Raw genomic sequence first — 13,613 nt, forward strand, 5'->3', positions numbered from 1 at the left:
TGTTTAATAGAGAACTTAAGTCAATGGAAAAGATACCCTGCTAAAATTGCCCATCCTCTTAAAGAGGAAAGGTTATTTGGTTCTAGATCAACCCTCACTTCCCATCCCCAATTTAATGAACGACTGGCAGGTATCTTAATTGTAAATTATAAATCTTGACATTGAGCCACTCATCTTTCAGAGGCTGGTGGCTGAATTCCCTGATAAGGAGGTACAATTGCACTTGATTGAAGCTCATGGCCAACTGGTAATGGAGACATCATCTCTTGAGGGAGCAGCTCTTGTCCAGGGGGAATTAAAGGAACTGACGGAGTCTTGGAAGGCTCTGAAGTTGCTTCAGGAAACATTGTTGAGGTAAACAGATATCTAAGACTTTCTTTTTCCATTTTTAAACGTTGCTTGTGACCCAATATTTAGAAAGACAAATGAAGCTGTTGGTTATCAGTCACCTATGTCATGCCAGCTCATAAAAGTGATGGCAGAAATAATTTGAAGTGTTTTGAAAACTGTGTCATACATATGTAAATGACACACATATGAGGATGCCCAGGGCCACCTTCATTACAAATTCATTGTATTTGATTAGAGCTTTGATTCTGTTATTGCAGGGCCTTACATATAGTATTTTCTTCAATGGATCCTTGATCTCATTAATAATGTGAATAATACCTCTACCAGTGTAGATGTTTTATATGATCCTTCTTGGAAATATGCTATAGCCTACTTATATACTCTTATCATACATCTTTCTGTAACCCTTTGGTACCCTGCAATTCCCTTTAAGATCATGGTATCTCATTATTAATTACCAATCAGCATCAGCAGGAGAATATTGATATTAAAAAGGTGGGATTTTGTGGCAAGGAACATGGTGGGATCACTAAAGACTGCCTAGTTTCCAAATGAGATCCTGCCCACTCTCTTACTCTGATTCACATCTAGATCCACCTAGCTTATTGTCCATTAGCAATGCTTTCCCAGACATGCAAACTAATAGAACAACTCACTGGGATGCCCATCCAACTATATGGTGGTCTGAACAACATGCCAATAAAATGTTCATGAGCTCAATAGAATAAGTTCAATTAATATTTTCTGACTCATTATCCTATTATAAAGCCCTATAGTAAGTATCTATACTTTAAGAACATGGCAACTTTCAGTACATCCAAATACTTATATCAATGAGCCATGTTTTCCAAAAGGGATTCTGACTACAGCTATTTATTTTTATTTATTTATTTTTAATGACAGTTAAATTGATTTTGCATTTCATAATCTACTTTGGAATGACTAAAGACAGTTTCAGGTGCCACAAACTTTTTATTGAGAATACTTTCTTTTTGGCTGATGACCTGGTGTCAAAGTGGTTATCTCATATTGTCTTTTAGGTAGTATTCACAATGTCTATGATTTTAGTTTCCACTGATTTAGTGGATAGGACCTTGATCTATGTCTGAATCCCAACTCCGCCATTTAAAACTTTTGTGAACTTAGGCAAATAGTTTCATGTTTTTTGACCTCAGTTTCCTCTCTTGTAAAATAATGATTGGAATAGATGATCTCTAAGGTCCTTTTCAGCTTTCTCATGAAACTATATGACTATTAGTCATTTGTCTTACTTTATAAGAACTATTCCTGTTCTTAAAATGTTATTTGTCAACCTAATTTTTACAAATCAAATTGTACTTTTAACACAGTAAGAGAGCTTGCTATTCAAAGAAATTGTATTGTGAATCCTTTGCTGAAGCAAAGAATTCTTTTGGTATAATGAACTATCATTGCCAAATATATATTTTGGACATTGGAAAATATGGATTTTCAGACATTAAGTTTGTTTAATGAAAAATACATCTTTATCCCATCCTCTGAAACGTATAGTTAACACCTAACTGTGCATTGGCCCTGTATTGCTATTAGTTAAGTTCTATCAGCAAATTGCCGCTCTTCTGGTCCCATCAAAGGTTACAATGCTGTGCTGGACTTCAGGAAACCAAATGCTAATTCTCATTTTGTTACTGCCTTGCTGTGGTAACTTTGGCAAGTCACTTTCCTTTCGTAGCTCTCAGTTTCCCCCATTGTAAAGTGAGAGGGTTGGGCCAGGTGAATGAAGTCCCTTCCAGGTCTCACATTGTGAAGATGTGGAGGTTAGGCTGTCATAAGCCATCAGAGAAGAAGCCTCCCATTCTCTCACTTATGGGGACTAGAGATAGAAGTCTTTGTTTTCATTTTTTTTCCTGACTGTAGATATTAATGATGATTGATACCTGAGGATGGTCCCTCCACCATCAAAAATCTCAGCTCCTCTTTCATGAGTTACTGTTGCTGAAGAAATTTATGACCTAAGGGCTTCTCCTACCTTAGGTCATCAGGTCCAGGAAACAGATACTGTATATCACTAGCCCCCACCTCAATGGTTTTCCAACTTGCTAGGACCTGCCAAAGCTTATGTTCTAAATGAAGAACTATTGAGAATCCACGGTCACCTCCAAGGTTTAGTGATGCTACTAAATTGTCGGAGAGGAGTATAGTCAACGAGAATTTAGTAAGTGCCTACTATGTGCCAGGCACTGAGCTAAGTACTGCGGATACAAAGAAAGATAAAAGAGTCCCTGTTCTCAAAAAGCTCATAGTCTAATGGGGAAGACAACATGCCAACAACTATATATATAATTATATATATACATATATATATACACATACACACACATACATGTATATTATACATATATGTGTATGTATACACACACAAAATATACACAGGATAAATTTGGAGGTGATCACAGAGGGAAGACACTAGAATTAAGGAGGATCAAGAAAGGCTTCTTACAACAGGTGTAATTTTAGCTCAGATTTGAAAGAAGACAGAGAAGCCAGAAAATAGAAGTGAGAGGGAAGAGAATTCCAGGCATGAGGGACAGCCAGTGAAAATGCAGAGTTGGGAAGTGGAGCATTGTGTGTGAGGCCCAGCAAAGAGGCCAGTCTCACTGTATTGCAGTTTGTGGAAGTAGGTGTGAAAAGACAGAGATGGTAGGGATTCCGGTATTATTATTATTCCCATTTGCAGATGATGAAGCTGAGGGACAGAGAGCTTAAATGTCTCTTCTAAAGTTTTATATTTAGTAAGTGCCAGAGCATGGATTTGAACCCTGGTCTTCTGACTCCAAATCCAGTCTTCTTTCCCCTACACCACAGCTGCTCTGAAGGGTATCTGGTTGTTTTTTCCACAGCCAGAAGTGGAGACTGAGCATCAGTATTTCCCATATGACTAAGTCATGGTGATCAAAATCGATGGTTTGGTAAGACAACCATTGGCTTTCAAAATGTTTTACTTACTGCTTTCAATATGGGGGAAGAGTGTCCCTTAAAAGGAATATTTTGCAATATTCCAAATATAGGGACAAAAAAGGATGTAGGAGCATAGAGGGACAGAAATGTGTTGTTGTTTTTTTTCCCATGACCTCTCAATATAAATGTGTTGCACTCTCCTCCTGTTTACCTCTTCATCATTATCATCAGTCAACATTTGTTGCATGCCTTGAGGGTCATGGGATTATACCACTGGCTTCAAGGATGTTTATAGGAACTATCAAAGATATGAAATGGCTGGGGAGAGCTTGCTACCCAGTACTGTGTCTTGGCTTTCCAAAGATTTTTGTGAAATATGTTCCTTGTCTGTCTTTTTGTTGTTGCATGAGCCCTAACAGAGGAATATGTCTTCAGTCCCTCTGAAAGTGTGAGTCATCATATACACATCAATATCATAATATTTACTGGGTTACTTTATGTCTTTCAGCCTCATCAGGAAGTGGCAGCTAAAAAACAAGGAGCTGGATCCAGGGAAGAAATTGGTTTTTTCCAACAATGTCCCAAAGCATGGGTTTCTCCTAGATTCTGTGGACTCTGTTCCTAGGCACCGGGGTAAGGTGAGTAAAGATTTTGGTTAGTATTCTCCAAGGAGGAGAACGATCACTAAGCAAGTAATTAGACTTCTGAGCCAAGTACCATGGAATATCACCTCCACTCACTCCCCAACTCCCATTCCCATTTTTCACCTAGAAAAACACACTAGAGTTCCATGAGGAAACTCGGGGTTCTCTTTGCTGAAGACCCTTCCAAATACTGAGAAAATAAAGGCCATTTACATGAGCTCCCTCTTCTCCCATTTTCTACATCTCAAAACTCCTTGACACCATTCTTTTACTGCAGTCTCTGATAAAGAGAAGACTTTTCTACTTGCCAAGGACAACCCTTCTATATGTACCTTTAATCCCATAGTCTTCTGTTTTCTCTAGTAAAATGCTCCAATAATCACCCCTTCTTTCTAATCTTCAATCTCTCCCTAGTTACTGGTTTCTTCTCTATTTCCTATCAACAAGCTCAAGCCTCCTCTATCACAAAAACCTTCAGTGGACCCTCCTCTTCCCTCAGTCTATCATCCTGAATCTTCCCTCCCTTTTACAACCCAACTATCACTATCTCATGTGTCCTGACATTTGCATAAACTGTTTTCCATGACTGGTATGTTCTCCCTCCCTCCCCTTGGCCTCTTAAAATTCTCAGTTGCATTAAAAACTCAGTTCAAGTGCCACCTTCCACAAGCAGTTTATGCCCCCCCCCAAAAAAAATTCTTTAGGAAAAAGCCATTTCATGTGTTGCCTCCACTTTTCTATTACTTCTCAGGCTTTTGCCTTCTGCCTTCTGGCTTCGTCATTCAAATGAAACTGCTCTCTTCAAAATTACCAATGAGCTCTTTAATTTTCAAATTAGACATTCTTTTTCTCAGTCCTCATCCTTGTCTTTTCTGTGGTATTTGACCCACATTTGACACTGTTCATCACTTCCTGGGTACTTTCTTTTCTCTGAGTTTTTATTACAGAACTCTCCCCTGGTTCTCCTGACCACTTCTTCTCAGCCTCCTTTCCTGGCTCTTCATCCACATCACACCATGTAATTGTGGATATACTCCAAGGCTCTGTCCTGGGTCATCTTCTCTTTACATTCTTTTTCTTGGTGATCTCCTCCACTTCCATAGGCTTAATTATTACTATGCAGGTGATTTCCAGATTTATGTATGTATCCCTATTTCCTCCTATGAGCTTTAGTCCTATTATCACCAACTTTCTATTAGACTTTTCAAATTAGGTGTCCCATAGACAGCATGTCCAAAACTGTGCTCATTATCTTTCCTCCAAAACCTACCTATTTTGAATTTCCTTTGCTTTTGACAAAGGCTTCACTGTTCTTCTTCTCCCAGGTTTGCAGCCTTGGCATTAAACCTAACTCTTCATTTTCTTTCACCCCACATATCTAATCATTTGCCAAAATTTGTTTCTACCTCCTCTTGTATCCATTCATTTTTCACTGTCACCGTATTAGTTCAGGCCCTCATAACCTCTTGCCTGGACTATTTGGTCTCTCTGTCTCAAGCGTGTCCCCACTTCAATCCATCACTCACACTGCTACTAAGTGATTTTCCTTGAGTGAAGGTCTATCTATGTCACTCTCCTACTCAAAACAACTCCAGTGGCTCCCTATTGCCCATGACAATGATGTTCATCCTTTTTTGTCTCTCTCCACCATACATAGAGCTTCTCTTTTCCCTACTACAAACAGAGCTTTATGGAGAAAAGGAAAACTCAGAATTCTAGTGGAGCTTCTTCCCTCAAAATTTGGTTGTCTTCAGCTTAGTAAGGAAATAATGAAGAGGATAACAATGATAAAAAATAATTCTTGTTCTACCAACAAGGCTTATCATGAGGGTTATGTAAGGATAGTACATTTGAAAGAATTTTGAAAGCATTTTCACACCCAGAACTTAGAAGGGGTTTATTATCCATATTATACTGGCGAAGAGACATACTCTCCAAGTTAAGTGCCTGGCCCAAGATTGCAAAGTTATAAGAGGCAGGGCTGGGACTAGAACTCTAGTTTCCTAATTTGCAGACCAGTTATTCTTTTTTATGGGACATTGATGAAGTATTGTGGTCTCTTATTTTGACTTCGCTTTTCATCCCTAATGCTTCCCTTCTATCAAATGAAATTATGGCTCTCCTGTCCACAGTAGTATTGATATTTAGTGTGAAACTCCTAAATAATAATGATGGTTCTAGCATCTACTGCCAAATGGGACTCAATCCACAGCATCTTAACTATCCATAAATCTATTGGTACTCATTTCATTTGGGTGAGATCTAGTAACTTCCTGTCTCTGATCCCCAGAACCATGGGAATGGGAGAATATCACAACCACGGCAATCATGGTAACATAAGTGAAAGCTATGGGAGAAATTGAAAAAGTCTCTATAAATGTAAGATAATTTGCTTTACACTGATCCTTATGACATTCCATGGAGGGCAGATGTTATCACTCCCACTTTAGAGATAAGGAAAATAAGAACCAGAGAGGAAATGTGACAGATCTGGAACTTGAATTCAGATCTTCTGACTTCCCAGCCCAGCAGTAGGGGTAGTAGCCCCTTACATATGGGAAACACGGCATATGATTGGATTCTCATTGTTCACAAGTGATTGGGCTCTTGACTTCCAGAATGAAGTGGTAGCATTTTGACTATGCAGGGGCCCTGGGTTTGGGCTTTTTGAAAAATGAAAATACAGAGTTGATTCATATACTTCAGGCAGGCCATACATCAAATCAAAACTGATCTTGGATCAATTCAATATGCCTTGCTAAGGCATGCCAAGGGGGACTACTTTCTTTCACAATGGAAGCAAGGAAGCTGATGAGGGAGATAGGGTGGTAAAAGGGGGCAAAAGAATGTTAATAACTTACACTCAATAGCCTAGATATTTAACACCTTAATTTTCATAGCCCTTTAACATCCATTATTTCATTTGATCTTAACCATAACCTTGTGATATAAAACTCATCAAATGATCTTATCACCTCTCATCAATTCAATTCATTTCTGTGCTAATGATTTCTAAATCCATCTGTCTCATCCTAATATCTCTCCTGAACACCAGTCACATATTACTACCTGCTGTATATCTACTCTTGAAAATCTGAAGTCAGACTTGTCATATTCAAACTCAAAACAAGACTAATATTTTTCCTAAAATCCATCCCTCCTTCACCACTATCCTGACAACTTGGTGCTATCATAGGTGAAATTTAACAAAAGAGTAAACTGAGACAATTCTCTGAGAAAGATAACATTTATTAACAGAGGCATGCTGCCTGTCAATGAAGGAGTCAGTGGCTTGCCTCCATTTATGCCAAAGACCCCAAGCTGACAGCTCCCATTTTTTATGTTTTGGGGAGTATAGAACAAAGAACAGAACTAGATGACATCATAGTATTGAGGGCGAAATGATTGGTTACAGAACTGAGGCACAGGGAACAATATGATTGGTTGGAAGTTTGGTAATAGGGGCTAGCAATGACCCCCTCCTTCTCTCCTGAGACTAAGAAGTGCTCATTGTTTGAGTGCAGATAAAAGATAGCAAACCAGACATCCTTGAGAGATAATTTGGTGATATAAAGATATTAGACCCAATTCCTTTGTATTCACATGCATCCCCTGAAGTCAGCTGAATTCCTTGAGGCAAGAATAGATCAATGATTTGTAGGAAATCTGGATTTTTACATTTAATCCATTATAGACTAGCTGAATACTAAACCAAGTTCAGAGACAGGGAACCATGAATTAAACAGTTAAAGGACACCATCAATCAATGGTAAATAGGATTAATAAATAAATGATACAGGATCAATTTTGATCTTCAGTGCTATCCTTGCCTTTTTTCCCCTAGATCTCCATTTATAATTAGTTGATAAGTTTTGATGGTTTTGCCTTCACAGCTCTTCCTATATCTTCTCCCTCCCAAACCCCGCCTCCACCTACTTAGATAGCATCTGCTCTATTTCAGGCCCTCAGCACCTTTCACTTTGACTCAGTAATCTCCAAATTGGTCTCCTTACCTCCGGTCTCTCCCTTCTCCAATCCATGCTCTACACAATTTCCAGAATGATACTCCTAAAATGCAGATCTGACCGTGTCATCACCCTTCCTCCAAATATCTCTAATATTTCACTCTTATTTCTAGGATAAAAATAGAAATTCCTTTGATTGACATTTAAAGATTTCCATAACCTGGTTTCCATTTACTTTTTCAATCTTATTTCCTATTACTCCCCTTCATGGATTCTTTGCTCCAGTAAAACTAGCCTGCTAGCTATTTCTGGTACATGGCATTCTGTCTCTTATCTCTGGACATCTGAGAGAACATACTCTCTACCTACCTCTGCCTTGCAGAATCCATAGCTTTCTTTACAGTATAGCTTTACTTAACATCTCTTATGTGAATGAGACATTTCATTATTCCACTTCCTCTTGAGAGACAGAGAATTCTCTCCCTTGAAATTACTTAGCAAATACTTTTTATTTTTTACATGCACCTGTTGTATCATCCTAGTAAAATTAAGCTTCTTGCAGTGAGGGATTCTTTTGTTTTCCCTTTTCCAGCACTTAATATGGTGCCTCAAATATAGGAGGTACTTAATAAATCTTTGCTGAATTGAACATCCCTACTTGTTTCAACCAATCTTCAAATGGCATAATCTTAAAATTTCACCATCTTTGTTGCCCTCCTGTGGATGCGCTCCAAGTTATCAATGTTTTTCCTAACATAGAGTGTCCAGAACTGAATCCAATACTCTTAATGTGGTCTGATCAGGACAGCATACAGTGGAACTTCCCTCCCTTCTGGAAACTCTGACTCTTCTAATGCAGAATAAGATGGAATTACAAAGCTGGGGGCAGGGGTATTAAACCTAGTTGTAGGATTTTACATTTATCTGTATCAAATAACACATTATTAGGCTTGGTCCATCATCAAAGTTTCTTGAGATATGATTTTGGTTTCTTAATCTACCATCCAATGTGCTTTCTTTTCACACTTCAGTTTGTTTCATCTGCAAATTGGGGGTGCATACCATATATGCCTTTATTAACCTCATTAATAAAAGCATCAAATAGTGTAAGACACTAATCCTGGGACACTCCAGTAATGACCTCTCCTCAAATTGAGTTAAAGTTATCTTTGGGTCTAGTTTTCCAAACAGTTCTGAATCTAATTAATTGGACAGTAATATAATCCATAACTTACTACCGTGTCCACAAGTATCACATTAGAGACTTTGTTGGATTCTTTGCTAAAATATAGATAAGTTATAACTGTAGTCTGCCCCTGATTTGCAGTCTTATAAATCTGTCAAAAAATGAACTGAAGTTAATCTGGTATGTCCTGTTCTTGATGAGATCAGGAAGGTTCTCTGTGATCATGACATTTATAAGTGTTCATTAGCTATTATTTTGCCCTAAAATTTTGTCAGAGATTAAAAACTAGCTTATTGGCTTATACTTTGCAGACTCTACTCTTTTTCTCCTAACCTCAGCCTTGTGGTAGCTCTCTAATTCTCCATGATCTTTCACAGATTCCCTGAAAGAGGTTCAGTAATCATATCTCAGAGTTCATTGAGGACTCTGTGATATGGTTCATAACAGGACCTGGTAATTATTAATCTTGGGTTTAAACTCCCTATTAACCAAATTGTCCCTTTTTACCAGGTAGATAAGAAAGAATCAAAATAAGAGTTAAATAGACTGTCTTCTCTCCTCCATCTTTTATCATAGTCTCATTCACCCCAACCAGTGGTCCTATTCCTTCTTTGATCCTTCTCTTTTCCCCTAAATAGCTAAAAAAAATTCTTGATTGTCTTTAGCATTCCTCACCACCTCAGCTCATTCTGAGTATCAGTGTTCCCTACATTATTCTTATACTTGAGAAGGAAATGGCAAACAACTCCAGCATCTTTGCCAAGAAAACCCCATTGATATTAGTATGCTATGGTCCATGGTCAGACATGACTGAATGACTACCACATTATTCTTATAGAAATATGGCATGATTTTGTATTTATTTTCTCATTGCCGGCCCTTGATTCCATCTTCTGCATGTCTTTTTAAAATCCTAAATTGATTGTTGATTTTCCTGAATATTCATATCAATCTCTTTATACACATTTCCCTTTTTCTCTTTATTATATCTATTTGTTTTTAGAATTCTATCCTTGAAAGCTTCCCATTCCAATTGGGTCTAATTTCATCTTGAAGCTACTACTCCTGTAACCTGGACTATTTTTAGAGATTAGAATATTTGATTGAAACAGGAATAATTTTAATTTAAAAAGTCTTTTCCCATCCCTAGATCCATGACTTTATTTAAAAGTCAAAATCACAAATAGAAGTGATCACTTTTCTCTCTGTTCTGTTTCTAAGAAATTCCAAATAACTATTGGAGAAAAAAAAGTGAAATCTGAGCTAATAAGAAATTCAACACTCTTTCTTCTATGTGTATGAGCTGAATGACTTCTCATTCTGAGTCTTCCTTTCCCCATTCTTGTCCTTTCTAAAATGGAACACGGATGACCAGCTGGCAGTGATTGATTTTCATATCCAGTGCTTTCTCCTTATGTAGGGAAGTCTGTCCGAAGAAGAAGAAGAAGAAAGTAATGACGATTTCTCCAAACTCCTGAAAGACTTTGAACAGTGGTTGAAGGTGGAAAATACCAAGTTGATCAAGATCATTGCCATGAAAAATTCCAATGCTAAGGACTCCAAAATAAGAAAAGACAAACTGAAGGTATATTTCTAAGTAAACCCTTTTCCCTCTAGAGTTATTTTGGTAGTATTAATAATTATTGGTGATTATGTTTATCATCATTTTAAATAATTTGTTAAAAAATATATATTTCTTTATAGTTTACATAGCATTTTATAATCATCTCAGTTAATCAACAAAACAACTCTGGGCTACATAAAGGGTATAACAGGTATTGTAATTTTTATCTTTTGGATAGGGAAATAAACTATTGGAGCTCAGTGGACCCTTAAAATCATAGAACAATAGATTGGATCAAACCTTAGCGTCATAGAATGATCAAGTAGGAAAAGGTCTTAGGGATCATGTAGTACAACTCTCTCACTTAGTATATGGGGAAACTGTCCTAGAGAGGCCAAGTGACTTTCAGAGACACAAAGCTAATAAGAGGGCAATGCCAAAACCAGAACCCTGGTACTTTGACTCTTAGAATCAGTATTGTTTGCATTATATCATGCTGCCTCTCCTTTACTATTAGCACTTTAAGAAGTATAGTCCAATTTGGAAAAAAAAAATGGTATGAGCTCTTATTTTTGTTTGCTCACTCATATTCTAGACCTTTTATGGAAGTATCTTGGACAAGTCTTTTCCAGCATCCAACCTTTGAGATCCAGGGTTAACAACAACAATAATAATCAGATAAATTTTATCTAACTTTCGTCCTAAAACTTGCATTTGACTATAACTACTCTTCACCCATGACATAATCTGTAGAACATTAAAGGAATAATGGAATTATTGTTAAAAATTATTGTTTAAAAATGGAACAATAGAAGGAGAACGGCTTGTTCTGGGACTGTTTCTAAGTAAACCTTTGTGAGCAGTGCAATCCTTAAAAGGCTGCTCAGATACCCAGGGGGCTGCTGAATCCCACTGATGCTTCTAGTGAGAAAACAACTCTTTGACGTGGGCCGCCTGTGTGCAGGATTGTGACTACAACTCCCAGTGTGTCTGCACCTGCTGCTTTGTCACTTGTCTGTCACCACAGATCTTTGAGATAGGTAAAATGGTATGGGTGATGTCTTTTGATTCATGCATAAATTGGATTTAAGTGAGGTAAAGTTGCATGAAGTCGTCGGCCTCACTGTTTCCTCCAGAGTCATCACAGTCCAGCGGCAGGACAGAATTAAGACAACTAGTGATGGCTCAAGATGCCATGGATGACCTTGGTGTCTTCGATGTCTAACCAAGTTCTAAGTGCTCCACAGAACCTGCTTCAGCTGCCTTCATGGCCATTGGAACAAATTGTTCTCATCCACCCAATCCACCAGGGGAAGTCTTCACATGCTTGGGGTAGACACCCCCCTAACTCACCAACAGATTTGAGACCCTTGGTGACCCTCACCCTGGTTTAGCCCGTCTGCCAAAATGGTTTGCCAGGGTGTGGCAGCTGTGCGTGCCACAGGTAAGAGTTAGATGGAACAGGTGGACACCAAAGGTGGAAAGCAGTCCTGAAAAGGGCTCAGCAGCCATCATACTAGAGGAACTAGTCTTCCCTGAACATACCCTACACCCCTGGCAATACACGTTTCCTGGCAATACATATTAAGCAAAAAGTCCAGGGCAGTAAGGGAGGGCAGGGGGTTGGTGGGAGGAGTCCTAGGCCTAGGCCCTGTCCAGCACCTTTTGCCAGACATGGGGGACTTGGCTACAGTACTGCCACCCTACAGTCAAGCAGCCAACCCAGAGGAGCAGCAGCATGGATAAGGTTCTATGCCCCTAGTTGTTGCCATTAAATGGTGAGCATTATTATTGATCACCACCCAGTACTACCATAATGCCTAACAATCTCCCACTGCCTGTTACTTTTCTATGCCTGTATTACTCCATCCCAGCCACCTGGGAGCAAACAATTGCCAACCTCCATTTTTCAATATCTGATCCTAATTCTCCTTAAATCAACCCCTCTTATGTCCCACTCCAATCCACTCACCCCTTCCATTGTGCCCTCTGGAATTCCATAGTGAACAATTTCCCCTTCAATCTGGACCTCCCTCAACCTACCCCGGGCAGTAAGGTGGTATAGCGGTGATGCTCCCAAGTGGAGCACTGGGCCTGGAGTTAAGAAGACCTGAGTTCAAATTCAGCCTCAGACATGTATTAGCTATATGACCCTGGATAAGTGATTGAACCCTCTGTTTGCCTCAGTTTTGTCAACTGTAAAGTAGGGAAAATAATAACACTTATCTCCCAAGGTTGTTGTGAGATCTAAATGTGACAATATTTATAAAGCACGTAGCACAGTGCCTGGTACATAATAGGTGCTTAATCAATGCTTATTCCTTTATTCTTCTTCCCACCCAAGACACAAGTCTTGGAAGAGAAATGTGAGGCCATTTGCTGTACATTTTTTTTCTTCTTTCTATTCATCTCAAACCTTCTTAACATCACCCCACACTCTCTCTTCCTTTCCCCAGTAATTCTCCTTCCCAAAGCCATCCTCCCTACATGTGCCTTGTTCCTAAACACCTCCTGTCTTCTCCAGTATATGCCCCTTCAGTCATTCCCTTCCCTCTAATCTTCACCATTTTCCTACAAAGTAGTTCAGAAAGGCATCTATAATAGATGCCTCTACTTCTTCTTATTTCCTTCCTAATTCTTAGTCTGCTTCTGACCTCATCATTCAACTGAAACTGTTCTCCAAAGTTACCAATGATCTCTTAATTGCCTTTTCTCAATCCCCAACCTTTTTGACCTCTCTGTAGCCTTTGACACTATTGGCCTCCTCTCCTTGATATTCTCTTCTCTCTAGGTTTTCAGACCTCTACTCCTGATGATCTGACTGCTTTTTATCAGTCTTATTTTGTAGATCTTCATCGAAAAACTAAAAGTGGGTATCCTCTAGGGCCCTGTCCTGGGGTGTTTTCTCTTCTCTTTCTGTGCTATTTCACTTGGTGATCTCATCAGATCCCACGAATTCAGTTATC

At 38.7% G+C, this 13,613-nt stretch overlaps 1 protein-coding gene across 4 annotated transcripts in view; it reads left to right on the forward strand.

Moving 5' to 3' along the window:
* Positions 1-13,613, forward strand: part of SYNE3 (spectrin repeat containing nuclear envelope family member 3) — a 175,226-nt gene that overhangs the window by 123,790 nt on the left and 37,823 nt on the right. For all 4 annotated transcript variants that reach the window (XM_027856572.1, XM_027856573.1, XM_027856575.1 and 1 more), the window contains 3 exons: positions 182-354; positions 3,797-3,926; positions 10,504-10,668. In XM_027856572.1, coding sequence (XP_027712373.1) covers positions 182-354; positions 3,797-3,926; positions 10,504-10,668 — 468 coding nt within the window. The remainder of the gene's footprint in view (positions 1-181; positions 355-3,796; positions 3,927-10,503; positions 10,669-13,613) is intronic.

This window comes from Vombatus ursinus, unplaced genomic scaffold, assembly GCF_900497805.2.
Source record: "Vombatus ursinus unplaced genomic scaffold, bare-nosed wombat genome assembly UNPS02011572.1, whole genome shotgun sequence".
NCBI classification, from domain to species: domain Eukaryota; kingdom Metazoa; phylum Chordata; class Mammalia; order Diprotodontia; family Vombatidae; genus Vombatus; species Vombatus ursinus.